Here is an 18,407-nt window from a genome sequence, read left to right as displayed (position 1 = left end):
CGAATGGGCACTTCCCTCTGTCTGCTTTTTAGTTTTGCTTTGCTTGGGGAATGAGACCAGTTATTACCATCTTCCTTACTCCTTGTCTATAGTGTCTATAGTGCTGTGCAAGTGAATAGTCCCACTGAATTTACTCAGCTTACCTGTTCACATTAAAAATAGTAGGTGCCTACAGGCTGCTGACAGGATTTCAGGTTGATATTTATAAAAGACATTTCAGGAAAATCTTGGGGTGGCTGCAGCGCTGTTCAGCTGTGGAGGGCTTGATGTTGGCAGGGTTACACATTCCAGACTATTGCACAGGGGCAGTGGGTCGGGCTCCAAGGTAAAGGTGTGGTGAACCCCTGTGATGGGATAATTGTAGTTAAAGAGGAGCTGCGTGCTGCTCTGCTCCCAGGAGAATGCAAGGAAGCAGGAGAGGAGCTCATCGCTCTGGGCTGTCTCTGTCAGGCTGCTGGGCCAGAGCAGGACTTCTGCCTTTGGTAAGAAGAAGGGGAGAGGTGGTGTGCCTTCTAGCCATGGTGCTGTCTGATGGGCAGCTGACGTAGTTTATGAAAGCCTAATTCCTCACTCCTCTTGGCAACCTTTAGACTGAGAGACTGGAGCTGGCATGGTATGTTGTTAAACAAAGCCTTCTTGCCTGTCCCAGTACCTTTTCCAGCATATGCCTGCTGGGTGTGTGTGCTCTCTAAGGCAACCTGGGTACCAGACTGCTGCAGTTGCATTCACATCACACAGACTTTGCTTTCTTAGGTTATCAAGCTGTGAACCTTTCCTGTGCACCTCTCCCCACTACACAGAATAAAGCCAATGGACCTGGTTGCTTTTGCAGCCTTTTCTTCCTGCCCAGGCTGCAACCTCTGGTTTGGTGGCCCCTGGCTGTGGATCCCTGTAAAAGTCTGTAGGCTTAGGCAAACCAAAATCCTGTGCACTAAGTGCAGGGGAGCACTCGTGGGACAAGTATTGTTCCTGACTAATATAATATTGTCTGTAGTACTGGTGAAATCGTTTTATATGATCTTCTTTTGAAAGAAAAAAAAAAACCACGGAACTGTAATCAGTAATTTCTAAATTAAAAAAAAAAGAAAAAAAAAGGATGAGATTGAAATTCTATTAAATCCACCAGTTCATAAACAAAGATCTCCTATGAGCAAATATTTCATATTTCATATGTAGTTGTTTAGTTGCATCATTTATGTATTTTCTACCATCATTTGTGCACTTTTAGAAATACTCGGTACCACACAGACAGTAAGTTGCTGATTTAGTATATGTGTTCTATGGAAGAATGTATTTGTTGAGGTTATTCAGTTCTCATAGTTTGATCTGGTAGGGCACTAAAACACCAATCTCTGGCCATGTAGATAAGTTTGGTAAGTGCAAACTTACTCAGTTCTGACTCACCCATTCTTTTAAAATTTTTCCATCTTTTACTCCTTGAAACATCAAAACTGAAGGAAAAATATGTTTAGCATATGTTGTTGATCCAAGCATATCGTGTTTTTTATCTCATATCTCTAAAGAGTGGATATGTGAAGGGGAAGGAGGACTAAAGTGGTACACAGTGAGCAAAGCCCTGGCACTTAGTGGCACTCAATAACAAAAAGAGAACTGCAACCTTACAGAAGAACACAAACATCTTGGTTGGCTTCTCTTGTGTGTCTGAGACGATTCAGACAGGATGCATACAATAGGTCAGCAATAGTTTCAGCATCGCTGAGTCGAGATGTGAATGTGGTGAGATATTTGGGATTCTAGTGTATTGTAACAAAGAAAGGCTGACACTTTGCATCATACTCACCGTTTTGACTTAATTAGCCTTTCTTTCTCCTACCATTCTGAGGCAGTGGCATCAAGTAATGAAAAGGATAGGGAGCTGTGCTGAGTCTGTTCCTTCATCAATCCTAGAGCACCTCGTCCTAGCTAAAGGAACTTTTGTCTTTTTGAGTGATGCTGAGACTTATCAGTCTGCCTCAAAGGCACTGTTTGTTGCCCCCAGGTACTCCGACTTCTTCTTGTGCTTCATCCACATCTTCCTCAGCAAGCTGGGTGTCCCATACAGGCTGCCTCCCGTCAGTGGCAGAGAAGCTTCTGCTCCTGGTGTCATGTTCAAGTCATACTCTGCCATCTTCCTCAAGCGCTGCCTACGGCTGGCAAATAAAGCACAGGAGGCTGGCATAAACCATTTATCTCCGTGGCTTGTGCCCATCTTTACAATCATCAACCACTGAAACACAATGGTTATCACTGTCCCTGTGACACTGTCGCAATGAGTTCAAATGTCACCCAGACCCACTCCTGAGTTAACTGTCTACTGATGAGATGCATTTACACTATGGTCAAACTGTCCCTTAATTACGTTTTAGAGAGAAAATGGCATGGACTCACTCTTCTGCAAGTGGGTGGTCATCCGTGCTTGATCCTATGAGAGCCGGCTTCGCTGTGATGGGGAGGGCTAGCGATGTCGGAGGCTGCTGGAGGGAAAAGCAACAGCACTGATGAGTGGAAAACCAGCATTAGTCTGAGGAAAGAGGCTGTTTTTTACAACAGTGAACAAATACTGTACATCTCTTAGCAGGAGAGCAAAGATTAGATCCTGACTGCTGTACCCTTGTCCACACAAACACTGTTTGCTCATGTGAATGGTCACCGCAGCTTCGACACAGTGCTTGTATGAGCATGAATTTCTCCTACCAGAATACAGTGGGAGCCTTGCAGAGATTTATATTCCTTATTTTTTATGCCCGGGTTCCTGAGGAACTGAGGCTTTCATACGGTTCTCTAGGGCTGGGCAGGAAGCAGCTTTCCCAGCCATCACCATTTCTTGAGCCGTAATGGACATTTCCCCTGAACTGGATACTTTTCGGTGTGCTCTGTAAGTATTTCAGGACTTCAAGATATTTGAAATCACTATTGCAAACATCCTTGGAAATTTGACCAGGATGATTGTTGTGAGGTGCAATTAGTTTAATTGCACAGAATGCTGTTAATTTTGACCATCCTACAATATTGAACAGCCATTTTCCTTGTGCATAGCCAGCTACAGGCTAGCTCATACATTGTAACCATCTGAAAGGGCATTTTAAGGCATAAACTTTCTATAGTTGGTCAGAAACTTTTCAGAAGACTATTTTCTGCTTGAAAATCTGTGTTTTGTTTTTAAATGAGGGCTTTTGAAAATTGTTTCTGTAAGGAAAAGAGGAGGGGAGGAAAATATTTTACTGAAGCTGAGTCATTCTGAGCCAAAACATTTTCTCATTACTAAAAAACAAATTTTCAGATTTTGTACAATGATTTTCCCATTGATGTTTTCAATTGGTCTGTTCATCTTTTCAGCATTACATTCTGCAGAGTATGAATTGTTTGATACTTCTCCATCCTAGAAATCCATGTTGTCCCAATTCATGTGATTCCCTGAGAAGCAAGAAGCTGATTCCTCCCAGGTCTTGCAGGTGGCTAGGCATGCAGCAAGGCAGCCTGCCTGCTCCCCCCCCACAGGGCAGCTGTCCTGCTCCCAGCTGTGCAGCCCCTGGCATCAGTCACCTTTCAAGGCTGTAAAGAAGTCGGGGAAACCTGCAAGTGCTGATGTAAACCAACACACCGTTACTGTCGGACGTGTTAACAGGTGTTAGGCTTTAAGATCCATCAGACAGTGGTATTTCACATTGCTATATTTACTTACCAAAGGTTTCCCATTTGACTGGTGATTACAAGGTTTGGATGTTTCTCGTTCAGTTATTCCCACTGTCAAACATAAGAAGCAGGGTATTATCAGTATATCAGTAAGTATCCCATTGGCACAGCTGGTATTAAAAGCATCCTTCCACGTACTTATGTCAAGCATGAAAACAGCCAAGATTCAGATTATAGTCCGACCAGATTTGATTATAGCCAAAGGTGCAAAAATTTTCTTTTTTTCTGATCATGTACTGTGATGTCAAAATGAGTGATATTGAAACTGCTTAGTAATTACAGAAAATCATTTAGCTGCCCCTAGACTTTTCAAATGAGACAAGGAACTGTGCTTAGACCAATTGGAAGCTCTCCCCTGCTGCTAACACTTAATGTATGTTGCATATGTATGTGTACACATATGTATGTATTGGACTCAATGTTCTTTAAGGTCTTTTCCAACCTCAGTGATTCTATGATTCTATGATTCTGTGTATGCACTTTTTTACATATGTATATATAAAGTGTGCACTGTGAAGCTCCTCACCAGGTTGTCCTGTGTAGGAGCAAGGGGTCATTCTCCTTTCTGAATTGATCCAAGCAGTCACAGACAGCAGGCTGTGTTACATCCAGCACATCACGGGGAGGGATTTTAACCTCTCTGTCTGCCTGTTGCTGAGCGGGAAATCTCTGCTGTCCTCAAGCCTGGAGGTTAACTTGCTGTCAGAGCGAGCACCCAGCCAAGAACTTATCCACGTGGAAATGTTCACTGCTATTCCTGCTAGTTGTGCCAAGGAAATAAATCAAGGAGGGATTCCAGACTTCTTCCCGTGGAGCCAAATTCTCCCACGTGGCTGTGGGACTGTGGATTGCTTTTTTTCTCCTCTTTTTTTCTATTCCTGGCCATTTTGAGTTGTCTGCTCTTTTTTAAAAATAGTATTCAAGTAAGAAAAGAGTGGGGATTTTCAGAAACACCAGGATTCACCAAGACAGACAATGCAATGAGACTCACATTTGCTGCTACCAATGGAGTATAAACAATGACTGGAAGCATGAGAAATAATAAAGATGATGCTTATAGCACTGTCCCCAGCATGACTTAACAGTCACAATTGTCTTGTCCTTCCGGGGGCAATAGTTGACTGTGATAAACATCTTAGCTAACCTTTCTCCTCCCACTTTCCCCCACCAGTAATTCCATTAGGTACCTAATTCCATTAGGTACCGTATCCCTCACATCAAATTTTAATTCAATAGCTTCCTCTCATCTTGTGTATTGGGTACTAACAGTATTCAGAAAGTGGCTCCAGGCATCAGTGCTCCAGCTTTTTGTTTATTTGTTTTATATTATCTGATTCTTCCCCTCAGCATTTCATTTTTATTAGACCCAGAAAAATGTCCTGGCCAAGTTTTGCAAAATATTTAAGCAAAAGTAAAGCCTTGTGGCTTCTGTTTGGTAAGTGCTCATCAGGACAGTGGTGGCGGGGTGCATTGTGAATGCCACTTCCAGAAGGTGCTATGGAAAGCCAAAGCACGGGACGAGGGATTTCCACCACTTCTACTCTGACTTTGCTCTATATTTCCAAGATGAGCACCGGTACAAAACAGAGTGTTTTTTCCCTGTAAAACAAATGCATGTAAACACATATGTAATTATTTAATCAATAACCATGTGAAGTAAAGCACAGCTTTGGGTCCTGTAAGGAGTTTATTGTTCTGGCCTTCTACTCTTGGCTTCCTGCATGCTAGAATAGAGTGTCCTTCTGCTTTTATTTTTGTATGTTGTTACTAATGCTAGCAACAAGCATGCTGGTGTTCTCATCTGTGCTGTTTGCACATTTCTCACTTACCGTGAAAAACTGTTCACTCTATTACCCAGATATCAATTTGTACTTCACTAAGTCTGAAGTCTCCTTATATTCAATACTCTCTATTTTGGGACCAGAAGCCATCTTTCCACAGACATTCTGCCTCATCCAGTGCATCGTACAGTGTTCACTCAGAAAGTAGCTAGTTATCCTTGGCCTTTTTCATTGCTCAACACACAGTCCTATACCTTGTTTCTCCACTAGTGAATCTCCAAGGGCAGGACAAGTAATATTTTCATGGGCTTTTCTGTATTGCAGGCCATTGTGGCCATCATCTTCACCAGTATTAAAACAAACAAACATACAAACAACCACAGAGAACTGTTTTGTAGCCTCCTGGAGGATAAAAGGTTGTAGTTGGGGAAACAGAATACTGAGTTTAAGGTTAGAAATTCCCAGGATGAAGCTTTCAGAAGACTACTGTGGGATGCAGCCCTTCTTCCACACAGTTTTTGTGGCAGCTAGAAATGAGTGCTTCTGGGTGTCACAATCTGAATTGTGAAATGGGCACCCAGAAAAAAGGATATGTCAGCTGTACCAGCTGTATGTGCATCACTGGGGATGGTGACGGACAGAGCTTAAGGAGCTAGTACAGGAACCTGGAGATTCACTGCTGAGTTCCCTGAGTACCTTCTGGGCCAGGATCCTACAACTAACTACAGTATGCTACACACACTTAGGGAGACCTGGAGGAGCTCTCGTGCCTTGAGCTCCTGATGAAATTGTCTTATCCCATGCTCCTTGCTTCCTTCTTCCACTCCTCCAGCAAACCTCTTTGCCTCCCTTTTGTTCTCAGATCTCTTTTGCTGAACACAGTCTAACTTATTTTCAGATTCTTCCCATTTCATGTTTGGTATCCCAGTTTCTTTGCCCAGTCACAACTTTCTCCTATTATGAGAACTGTTTCCTTAATTTTTCACTTTTATTTTTTGATCCCTCCATCCTTTCTCCCATTGGTGCCTATCTGTCACCTATTCCCCGTTGCTTCCCCTCACAACAGACAACTTCTTCCTCCCTCGGTACCTCTCTGCCACCTGCTGCTCCTCAGGCACTCCTTCTCCACCCCCACCCTCTCTCCCCTCACCCCAGGTTGTTGTTCAGTCACATTTAGGCTCTGTTCCTGGTTTCAAATCTTTCTCCATGGTTCCAAACTCAGTTTGTTCCTTCGCAGTCATGCAGGCCCTGCTCATGTCTACTCTGTTCAGAGCAAGTGCCTTACAAGCATGGTGGATGCTTATCTGTGGTGTGAAGACTGTGCTCATTCATGGTAGAATCTGTTCTACACATTTAGCAACTTTTAACAGACAAACCAAACTTCCTATATCTCTACCGAACACATGCTATATGGGATTTTTCAAAGATTTATGGTTTAATTGCAGCTGGGTGGTTTTTCATGGGAGAAAAAAAGGTGTGGTTTTGATTAAAAGACCATCCCATGCCAAACTCCATGTCCTTGCTTGAGTTTCTCCTTCCAAGCATAACACATCAGCTTTGAGCATACTGAACAAGCAGCCTGTGTTTGTTCATTTCCTTGTTTTTGCATTGGCAAATCCTATTTTTTCTTTCACAGGTTCTCACAGATATGATGAACAAGTTTTGGTTGAAAAAACCAAATCATGTCTGTGGCTGACATCCAGAATCTAAAAATTCATCTCAAATAATTATGTTCTGGCAAATTTTAAGTATCTGATCAGGAATCTTAAATAAAAAGATGAGTCAGGCAAGCCCAGTTATAAGCAGTCTATCATCTCTACAATACTGTCAGCTCTTAGAAAGGGAGAGTTTATGCATTTGAATAAAGCAAGCACTGCTTTATTAGCTTGCTTTTGCAGGCAGCAGGGCTCTGCAATGCCATGGTCTTAAATTCCACTGAGCGTTTTAAGCATGGAAATATTTTTCTATACGTAACAAGTCTGCTTTGATGCAGACCAGAAGACTGCAATATCTAAAATTGTTCTGAAGCAGTGCAGACCGCAAAGCCATCACTGAGGACTTACCGTGCTTGGGGCTGCAGGGTCCCTGCTGCCCACCCTGGCCCAAGCTGTGCACCTCTTCTTCTCTGTAGAGCACCTGGAAGAGGTCGCCGTGGTGGGGCTGCAGCTTGTCTGGCCGGTGGGGGCGACAGTCAGACACTGCTACCACCTGTGGTGAAGATGCAAAACCATCTTGTTACAGCTGGCCAGGGAGCAGGCCGCAAGCTGTCATTGTTAAAGGCACCTGGAGTCAACCCGGGTGAGAGCAGTGCAACACTTGTTCTTCTGATTGCTTTCCAGTCACTTGAGGGGAGTTTGTTGCTTGGGATTCATTGGGTGCACGTATGTCAACATTAGGCTCTGTGTAACTTGAACAGCATTCCTGAAAATGAGTCTGAACAAAATCAGATACTTTTCTACGTTGTTGAGTGCAGTGCCCCAGGTAATGAATGGGGGAGGCTGGAGCTAACGTGATCGTAAGGAAAACAGGGTAGTCACCAAGCAGATGGACCCACTGGTGACTGTTATCCAAGATGGTCCACAAACAACTTTCTCGAGAAGATTAAAGTCCTTAAATCAGTGAAAGAGAGGTTTAAGCTTTGTTTCTTACATCCTTCCCTGAAGACCTGCTGCTGTCATTCAGAGAAGTTAAAGGAAGCAAAGATCCAAAGCTGTGAGGAAACAAGATGCATGGCAAACCTTCAGACTGGTATCAGATGTGCACCTGCTGACTGATAGTTGCCCTATACCTGTTTTATGTATAAATACAGTTATTTTGTTTTTATGACGACTTAGACCAGCAAATTTACCAGCTTGCTACTGACAAGGAGCAGAAGGCCTTGTTCCATCTACTGGTCTGCCTTCTAATATTCACTCGAGATAAAAACAAAACTGCATTCCGCTATGTCACCTTGCGTTCATAAAATTGTTCATTTTCTTCAAATAAGTTTGAATTCAGTTTACTATCAATGTGCCACATTCTGTGCATGATTTTCCAGGCAGATTTAAAAACTCATGCAAACAGATGTTTCCCAAAGTAGGAAAAAAAGCCCAAATCCGATGATATTTTACTTTTTTGATTCCACGTGTGCTTAGGAGCCTGGAAACCACCTATCTAGATCCCACCAACTGTCAGGACAAGGAGCAGGAAGGGCTCAACAGAAGGCAAAAATGCTGCTGAAAAGGTGTGGTGAGGTAACCAAAGCCTAATCTGAGCCCTAAGAGGGGTTTTCTTCCAGTTCGGCGAATCTTGGCACACAGCCTAACGCAGCGCTTTCTCTGTAAGCTACTTAAGGATGTGCCCAATGTTAAGTTAAAGGCAAAGGCACCGCTGATGTCCTTGAAGATGAACATGTGCGAGAGGTGGGCCCAGCTCTACTGACTGTGAATCTGGCGATGCTAGATAGGGCCAGGCTTCAGCCCTTCACTGGTCTTTCAGGAAGGAGGGGATGCTGGTGGTGGGAGGCCTGCAGGAGGCCAGGGAGGTGGCACCTGCACAAGCTCCCCATACAGCTCCTGTGCTGGGGTCTGGTCAGCAGCCCTCTGCATTGCCAAACCTTGTGAGCTGCTTAGCAGGGGCATCTCTCTGACACCACAGTGTCAGCAGTGGAGACACCTGTCCTCATTACAGGTATGGTGTGGCCATGACCAGAGGGGCGTTTTTCATGACGGCCCCACTGCCAGAAAGGCTGCCTGTGGAACCAAGCTCTTCTGGCTTTCAAGGAATGCTGCAAAGCTCAGCTTTCCCACCAACTCTGGAAACACATGCAGTACTTTTGCTCACACTCAATTTCCTTTGGCACATGATGGAAAAGTCTGCAGCCTTCTCCTAGCAAAATACAAGCTTTTGCTTGCATGGAAAGAGAATTTTTGGTAAGTAGGATGCTGGCAGCCGTATTCTCTATTCCTAAAAGTGCTTATTTGATTAGCATAAACCACTGATTTGAAACCTACCAATCTGCCTGTGCATTGCGAAGGATAACATTTAGTTTGAACTCTGTTACTTGCAGAATTATTTAGGCACATTATCTGTGTTTCTCCAGGTGTCTTGTTACATACCATTCACCTTCCAGCAAATTTCAATGCCATTTGCCATTACGGTCATGGACAGCAGCCCCATCTCCACAGCACATCTTCAGTTCACATTTCTGTTTGCAGCATTTGGCAGTAGTACACTTTGGGAGTTATTTATCTCCTAAGTCAAGACTTCACCGTGACTTTGACCACCTCACACATTACTATAATACATAAAGACTTATCTAGGTCAGGAATCTAAACCTGCTGCAGCACAGTTTTGATCTAAAGTAGAGCTGACATTTCTCTAGGGTACCTGGGGTGAGGCAGAAGGATCAGCGGGGAGTCACTTTTCTTTTCTAAATGTACCAGGAAATTCAAATCTTGTGTGAGTGGCAGAGTCATCCAAACTCTGCAGAATTAGAGAACTACTCTTAAAATAATTATCTGTTTAAATCTGTAAGTTGTTCATTCTGTTTGCAGGATGCTTATTCTGAATTCAGAGCTCAATGAAATATATTTTTATTTTCCAGTGCAGGACAGCGCAGAGGCTGCTCCAGCAACCCCATCAGCACTCCTGGAATCAAAGCCCCAGGAAGGTGACAATTAAACATCTCAATTTGGGTAAAACTGGGAAGCTTAGAGGCTGGACAGTGAGGTCATTTTCTTATTAATGGAGGAAATGTCAGATTTTTGGAGTTAGGCTCCTTCTGATGGGCTAATGCTAATCTCATTTTTAATGTGGCTGCACTGGGACCTGTAGAGGTATTTGCCAGTTTTCTGCAAAGCTTCCCTGTACTCGTGACAAAAGTGGTTTTAAAGTTCCAGCCATTGATTTGGAGGATAAGAGTGCAAGGAAATAAAAAGGAAGGATCTACTGGCGCTGGGAATAACTTTTTATAGGACAGTAGGAGCTGCAAATATCAATATTGGTGAAACAGTTTTTAAAAAGGTTTCCCCCTTTCACAGGCATGATTGTGCTCTTGGAATGGATTTTCAAATGTCATGGAAGTTACCTCCCAATGTCAGTCATTTGAATGTTAAATCACTTAATGCTACACCACTTGAGTATTTCTGTTGTGAAAAAAGCCTGGCAGATGTCCATGTTGCTAACTATTTCTGCCCTTCTCCAGGATTAAAGTCAAGTCCATTGCAGTCGCCAAAGCTCTCAAAGCAGAAGCTGAGGCATTTCTACAACACTGACTGCAGGTGCAAAAGTAAAAGTGAAAAATAAATAATCATTCTGCTACTCCAGTGATTTCTAGACCCACCAGTGTGGGTCTAGAAATTGGCAATCCCAATTTCCTTACAGGCATGTATATATTCCAGTATATGCAATTTATCTGAATGGTTGCACATTAGCTGCAAGCAGCTGTAAGCACTGAAAAAATAGAATGCACTCGGCAAAGAGTTGACTGTGCAAATTATGTTGGTTTGCAAGCCTTGTCTAGTTGGGTCTGCAAACCATTCCTTAGGCTTGGTGCTTCTGCTGCTAATAGGATGCTGTGTGCATCATGACTAAGGGCCAATCAAAGGATATCTGTAATTGAGGTCAGGAAAGCCCCAAAGGTAAAAAAAAATCACATCAAAATGCAGCAACAAAATGGGGACTTTCCTCTCTTATTTTCTTAGATCTTTGTGAGCATAGTGCTGCTACACTGATCCAACCCAATAAATATTACAGACTCCCACATGATGGAGAGAACTTTCTAAACATAACAGACCTATGGTTGTCCTAGCTTTTGATGAGAGCTAGCTGAGCTAGCTGAAGAATTTCCACCTGAACAGGATTATGAGAAAGTTCTGATTAGAAATCTGGTCATTTGGTTGTAAAAGTACTTTTTTTCTTTATAAAAATTTTTAAAAAAAAAGTTGGGGAGGGGGGAGGGAAAGAAGTCCTTATCTAAGCATTCTGTTTTATTTAGTCGTAATTGTTCTTTTTTTCTTTTGCATTCTTATGCTATTTTTACATTACGTGACAAAACATATTGAGGACATAGCAAATAAAAAAGGAGTATCTCAAAGTGGCTTATTTTGAGCATCACAAAGACATTAAATTTTGTCCTCTTTTGGGATGAAGAGTCATGTTGAAACCTCTGCTTGAGTGATGAAAATAAGATTCTCACAAACCGAGAAAATACATACATGTATGTTTTTCACTCAAACACCAGAGGTCTGTTACTGATTCTTCCGAGGTGCACTTGAGGCATTCTGAATTATCCTGTGATTTGCTTTGTTACCCAGGAGATGGGATTGAATATGGTAAGGTTTTTCCCAGTGCGCAGGTAAGTGTGATAAGCAGAGGGACCTACTGTGCCAAAGGGAGATTAGGGAATCTGGACTGTGAAGAGGAGTGTGTCTACAAATGGGGATCAGGCAGGGAATCAGAGCATGGGAAGAGGAAAGACCATGGAACAAAGTATTTCAACAAAGTGCTGGAGAACTGCCTGTGTCTGTAGGGAGAATACTTTGACAGAAGGGTCTTTCTGAAAGGTTTAAGAATTCTTGGAGAGGTGCATGGAGGTCTAAGAGGTATAAGAGTGCTTTGAGGTTATGAACGTGCAAGAAGTGTGGCTATCATACCTGTAAGATAGAGCTGTGATAAAAGGATCGTGGAATGAGTTGTATGTAGGCTAAATGCATTTAAGGAGGAAAAAATGGCTCTGAAGACAAGAAAACTTGAACTAAACTAACGTGTATGAATATCTAAACTTGGAGAATGTTTTCTCACTCTGTTCAGCTCTTTTTGTATTGCTGTTGTTGTCACATAATAATTATGCCCAGAAGATGTAATCAGGGGCAAAAAATATTTACAAACCTATTGGAAAGAAACATTCAGTGAAGGGAAAGTGGAGAAGAAAAAAGCTGGGATTGCATGGCAGAGGGCTGCAGGAAACGTTCAGCTGGTTTCCTTTCTTAGGCAGGAGTGAGCACTGTGCTGAGTGGTGGGTTGGAGAGACAGGAGAGGACCATATGCAGCTGCATGTTGCTGAGCTGCATAGGTGCCAGGTTATCCCTGTGCCACCAGGATCAAGGGGCAAGAATCCTCCTGTTGCTCTCTCAGAGCCATTTCTCTGGGAGGAGATTACAGCTCATTGCTTGCTGTTTTCCTCCCATATTCCCTGGGAAATGTGGTACTGGCTCCTTGATTGCATGTGCATTGCTACAATTTGCTTGCTGTCCCTCTGGCAGTGTTATTAGTGCTTTGTGGATAAGAATTAAGTCTGTGAGTCCCTCAGATGACCCGTGTTGATAAGCTATGTTCATTTTTACTAGCTCTGCACAAAGACCTTATTTTTTTAAGAGTTTCAAAGCGCTCGTGTGATAATCTGTAAGTACAGACTGAATCATCTGTAGCTGTACAGGAACTGCCCTTTCTGTTTCTCACCCCACTCCCTACACCAGATGCTGCAGCGTTTCTTTGCCCTGAAAGATCTGCTTCCCATTTCTCCATAGCATTTTGAAGGATAAGCTTAACCAACTAGAAAGAAAACAAAAGAGTGGGAGGGAAATTTTTCTTACGCTCTTTGTCAGGATGTGATGCGCGCTTTTGGCTCTCCTTCGGGCAGGACTACATGCTGTGAAAAGAACAACAGAAACATGGTCAGGGTTGGGCAGAAGTGGACAAACTCAAATAGCAACCAGAGCAGTGTCCATTGAAGGTAATGGGGAAGATCTTGCTGGTTTGTGGTGCTGGAAGACCAGTAGCAGGCTTTCCTGTCCTGCTGCAGGAGGGAATACAATGGGGAAGAGCCTTCAGAGAGGATCCTGGTGTCAGGCACTTGCTGGAGGCCCTGCACATGAGCCTGCTGGCTCTTCTGTTAGCTCCCATGAAGCCTGTGCTGGGTGGCAGAGAAAAGGTGAGGGCTGGAGACAGCTAGTGTGGGATAAATAATTGCTATTAAAAAAAACCAAGATACATTTCAGTATTTTTAAGCTGTTTCTCATTACTTTGAGATGCTGTAGCTGTGCTATAGTGGTAAGATTATGTCAAGTATGTCTCTGAAATGCTTCCATGGGGATTTATTGAGGGCGTGGTGGGAAGAAAGGAAGGATTTAAGGGAAATTCGAGCTGAAACAACCCAAAAGAAAGTCTTTTTCTTAATGTTACTTCAGAAATGATCTTCTGGCTATACAATAGACATTTGTGGGCATGGGGAAAGAGCCTTCCTGAAGTTCCTGTGCTTCTCCTATGGGTGTCCAGGAGGAATCTGCCATTTCCTACCTGAGGCTGTGACCGTGCCTCCTGCCTGATGGATGGGAGTCTTTGGTGGAAAGCTTCTCTTCCATCCAGTCAGCTTAGACCATGACTTGTACCTGCATTAACTTTGGAGAGACCAACCACTGTATCTAGATACAGACTTCCAGTAATATCAGACTGCTTCATTGTGTTATTCCAGATTGCTGCACTGTGTCCAAGGCACAACACACTTCATCCACTCCTTTTTTTCACTTGTCAGAATATCCCATTCACTTCATTAACTTTATGAGGCATTTTCCTTGAAGCTTTTTCTCAACTTTATTTCTTAAATCCATGAAGACACCAAAATCCCAGGCAAAACAGAAAGACTAGCTACAAGACACATGAGATACCTGGATCATAAGCCAGGTTTTTGACTGGACATTGCATTCAGACTGAAGTGATTGGTTTTGGATGATCATTTTTGGACACAGCAAGGGCTGATTAAACATTCTTCCAGTTTGACTTGAAAATTATTCTCCCAGCTCTCATTATATCTTACTCTTTGCGCTTTAAAATTAATTACCCTTCCTGTATGCAGAATACAGGTGTTATGACTATGGGATTTAGCAGCTGGTTACAAAAAACAACCTGCAAAAAAACCTACAAAATTTAGTTGTGTTTAATTCCAATTCTAAATGCTGACCCCGAGGGCAAGGCGTGTGAAGGGAGGCTTCCCTTTCAGGCTGTATTTATAGCCCACAGGCACTGAAGAGTCAGGAAAATGACTGTTGCTCTCTAAGTGAGTTTTCCTTTACATTTTTGGGATCCAGGAGCTGCCATGCTTAGTACTGCCATGCGTTAATATCTGTGAAGACTTTTGGAAATGTGGAAACAGCTGGATAGACTGAAGCTTCTCATTACTGCAGCTGCAGTGAAGCTGCAGAGAATTCCTGCCTTGAGATCTGAAGTTCTGAAGGACCTAGGTCTGCTGATCCTGCTATTCCTGCTACCTCTGGGGCATGGATGAGTGGTGGCAGTGGTGGCCTCCCCCATGCTAAGTACTGCTGCCCATGTCACAGCCTCTGTAATGGTGTGAAGAACAACTTCAGATGCCACAGTGAGGATGCAAGTACTGAGCAGTAGGACCCCATCAGACAGAAACAGAGTCTTGGCCAAGCTCTGCCGGTGAAGCAGGAAGTAACAGGAGGTGCCAGGTCTTGTCCAAGTCTCCTGCTGAAGTACAGTGTTTCCACACGTATCACAAGTGAGTTATTTGCCCTCACAAAGCTAGAGAATGTGCTAAGCTGTCAGCTTGATCGCAGTCTGCTCTGGGAGGTGACTCAAGGATCCTCAAGGATCCCCAGTGCCTTCTCCTGCATGAGCAGTTTTATATTTTAGAGCACTGCAAGTGTGGGGTTAAAACCATACAAACACGATGAAAGTTGTTTTCTGCAAATGTGTTCTATCTTGCTTTTGAAGCTGCCACAATGACTTTACTGGTGGTATTGCACTGTGTGCAGGCTAATATCACTAATTGTTCACGAGCACTTTAATTAAATCCAAGTGTAGAAAAGTTCAGTGACACAAAGGATCATCTTAATGATTTATGTATTTTACTGGTTAACGCGTGGAGCTCAGTTTCTGCATATTGTTACCAAAAGCAAGTGCTGTTGTGCTGCTATTGGCACCCAGGCTGGTGCACGACAAACTGTATATTAATGTGCCTAATGGCAATAAATGTTCATCTTTTCAGAGTACATACAATCCACAGACTGACTCACAGCTTGTCATCCACCAGCGTACGTGGTGAATGGCTTACATGGGCTGAAGAAAGGGAAGGCATCAAAGGGAAGTCACAGCACCAGCAAACACGCAATTACTTGAATAGCCATTGAAAGAAGAGTGAATCGCGGAGGTAGATGTAAGTGACCCACTTGCACAGGAATACAAAGGCAACAATGAAATCAGTGGGGTTGCAGGGCTCTCCCTGCAAACATGATTTTTCTGCAGGGAGTGGGAAGGCAAGGCTGAATTCTTGCAGATGCTGTTTCTGGATTTGCCTGCAAGAGGCTGTTTGTGTGTGCAGTCCAGATTTCAGGCAACAAAAACGATTACGGTGAGGGTTCACTTTGTCATTTCCACTTATATTCTGAAATTAAGCAGCTGAGAGTGCAGGCTTGCAGCTTGCAAGAAGAGATCTGATCTGCCCCCACAATTTGTTTTCCCTGCTTTTACCTGCTTTCTTCTTGTTGCTGAAATACGCAGCTATTGAGTTTAAACTAATTTGCTCAATCAAATGCAGACCGGACTTTGTCCGGTTCTTACTCTTCATTACAAGCAATTAATGTTAATCATGCATTCATTTTGAGGGCATGGCTTTGGAAATGTTCCACTTACTGAGCCAGCAGACTTAAATTCCACATTCATGCGGTTCACCCAGTTCATCCGAGCTGCTAACTGCTCCCAGAACTTCATTTTCTTTTCTATCACATAGAATAGCCACGCAGTTGCAAGCTGTCACTTTAGCAATTACCTCATAGGTGTGCGAACGCTGATTCCAAATCTCCCAGTTTTGTCTGTGCAAAGATTTTGCACAGCCACAATGTGGAGGCACCTGCACGGCTCAGCTCCAGCGAGAAGCAGGGAGCGCCGAGCTGGCAGCACAACGCAGCACAGAGAGCAGACAGATGAGCTGCTCCTTTAAAGGTTTCGCTAAGGATAACGCGCCCCGTCCATCCAAAAGACAACACCATCCCCGTTATTGCAGTTCTGATGTACTCACATTTGGATGAAATCACGGTGGTGAAAACTTCTAAATTTTCGTCGCTGCAGCTGTAAATCTGGTGCATTTTCCACCTCTCTCTCCTGACTGCCTTTCAGCTTCACGCAACTGCTCTGAACTTCTGGTAAATAGGTTTCACTAATCCAATCTGGCTCTGTGATCATTGTCCAGATCTACAAAGGACAGACTGATGCTGTGATCTCATCTCATTCCATATTCTTCATCGCAACATTTTCTGCTCCCATCTGCCTTTGTATGAATACTGTGAATGCAAAGATTTAATTTAGCTGTTACTTAAATCTCTGCCCAGATAGGAACATTTTGTCCTTTTACGGGTTTGGAGAATCCTCTGCAATAAACGGCTAATAACAAAGTCTGCTCTGTGCAGCCAGTGTATGGCAAGGAGACTTTATAGCAGTGCTGCAAGGAATTTTAAAACAAGTTGGGATACATTTGGTATAGTTCAACACATTTAGCATGAAATGTGGCTATTCCTATGTAATGAGGACTTGATTCTGTGTGTATTAAGGAAGGTGTTTTGTGCTCCACCTATAAGTTCATAAACTTGTACCTAAATACTGGGCATGTCAGTGTTAAATTTCAAACACAGATGTCTAAAGGAGGGCACATCAGGCAGGCATCCATAGGGCTGCACGAACATCCCTTGTGCTTTAATAGTTCTGGAGAGATGGCAGGTGGCCCAGTCATGGACTGGTTCCTATATAACTTGAAGGATTTGGGCCTCGTTCTACATTTATGCACTTCTAGAGGGGCTCCTGTCCAAGGGTTTCAAGTGCATTCCCTCATGCTGTCATCAGAAATTGTCCTTTTCCACATCTGTGGAAATGAGTCCCTTCAAGCTCTGCTGGCTTACTGCTGCCATGGGCATCTGAGCTCCAACATGTTGGCTTGCAGGCTTCGGCAACAGATGTAGCAGAAACACTTTTCAAGTGCTAACAATGATATTAAATTATATCAGCCCAATGAATAGCCATCATTACGAGCATGTGTGTGTAATTAGCACAAAAACCAGTGCTGTCTTCTCCCATAGAAGACTGCCACCAAGTCCCAGATGGACCGTGCCAGCAGACATGTGCTGTCACTGACATGTTTGTGTCATGTTTCTTTGAACAAATAAATATTGGTCAAATACGCATACTGAGCCTAGAAGTATTTTTCTTTCTTTTGGTTCTGTGGAAAGCGTCACTGTTTCAAGAAATAACTGACTGAAGAGAGGCTGCTATCACTTGTTACATCGCAGGGCAGCCTCCTGCTGTCCAAGGGCAGGAAATCTATTGCGGGGCCAGGGCATTGTTCCAGGAAGCCATGCAGTGCGTAGAATGGGCAGTGGGACAGCAATATAATCAAGCAAAAGTTCAATTAGTTTTTGATTTATTGTGCCACATGTTCTGCTTGTATGACTGATGTCATTAACATCAGGCTTGGCTGCCGTGTTCATCTGTCTCTGCCCAGCTCCCCAAACGTGCACGTGCTCAACAGATGGGGAGTTTCATGGGCTTGAATGGAATTGCTTATGCCACTATTGTTCTTGTGTCAAGCAATCAAACCAAATCCATTACCCACCAATAAAAAGATCAGCGCACCGTCCATTCAGTGGTGAATAGAGCAGAGGCGGTTATGCAGGGAGGATTTAATGCTTTAAAAAGGATAAAAAAAATAATGAAGAGCAACACTGAATAGTAGGAGGGAAAAAAAAAAAAAGTATAACACATCTAACCCTCCCCTTATCACACCTTTGGCTATTCAGACTTCTTATAAGAAGTACTCTGGATCTGGGTCATTCCTTTTCTGGTTGTAGGTATGATCTAGGGATAATTTTAAACCTCAGCTAGGGGTTAGCGTTAGAACCAGTGTTCAGCATTTCATTATGTTGAGGGGTGGCATGGATGTGGAAA

The 18,407-nt window shown here is 43.3% G+C and overlaps 1 protein-coding gene across 1 annotated transcript; it reads right to left on the bottom strand.

The window, feature by feature from the left end:
• Positions 1-1,127: 1,127 nt before the first annotated feature.
• VXN (vexin) lies at positions 1,128-16,558 on the bottom strand. The gene is made up of 6 exons (XM_052703872.1): positions 16,492-16,558; positions 13,049-13,104; positions 7,538-7,682; positions 3,683-3,744; positions 2,389-2,471; positions 1,128-2,150 (listed from the first exon to the last, which is right to left on the bottom strand). Exons 1-6 carry the CDS (start codon positions 16,556-16,558, stop codon positions 1,964-1,966), a joined length of 600 nt encoding a protein of 199 aa, XP_052559832.1. The 3' UTR covers positions 1,128-1,963.
• Positions 16,559-18,407: the final 1,849 nt, after the last annotated feature.

The sequence above is a fragment of the Tympanuchus pallidicinctus genome, unplaced genomic scaffold (genome assembly GCF_026119805.1).
Source record: "Tympanuchus pallidicinctus isolate F22 unplaced genomic scaffold, pur_lepc_1.0 scaffold5, whole genome shotgun sequence".
Taxonomy (NCBI): domain Eukaryota; kingdom Metazoa; phylum Chordata; class Aves; order Galliformes; family Phasianidae; genus Tympanuchus; species Tympanuchus pallidicinctus.
The sequence above is the reverse complement of the archived record's forward strand: the minus strand, read 5'-3'. Positions and strand labels throughout refer to the sequence as shown.

Bases quoted from the DNA above. Each gene is read 5' to 3' on its own strand.
- VXN (XM_052703872.1), bottom strand. From the start codon at position 16,558: ATGCACCAGATTTACAGCTGCAGCGACGAAAATTTAGAAGTTTTCACC. The intron at 13,105-16,491 runs GTGAGTACATCA...TTCTTTTCACAG, and splicing joins CACCGTGATTTCATCCAAAT to CATGTAGTCCTGCCCGAAGG. The intron at 2,151-2,388 runs GTGAGTCCATGC...TTTATTTGCCAG, and splicing joins GACCACCCACTTGCAGAAGA to CCGTAGGCAGCGCTTGAGGA.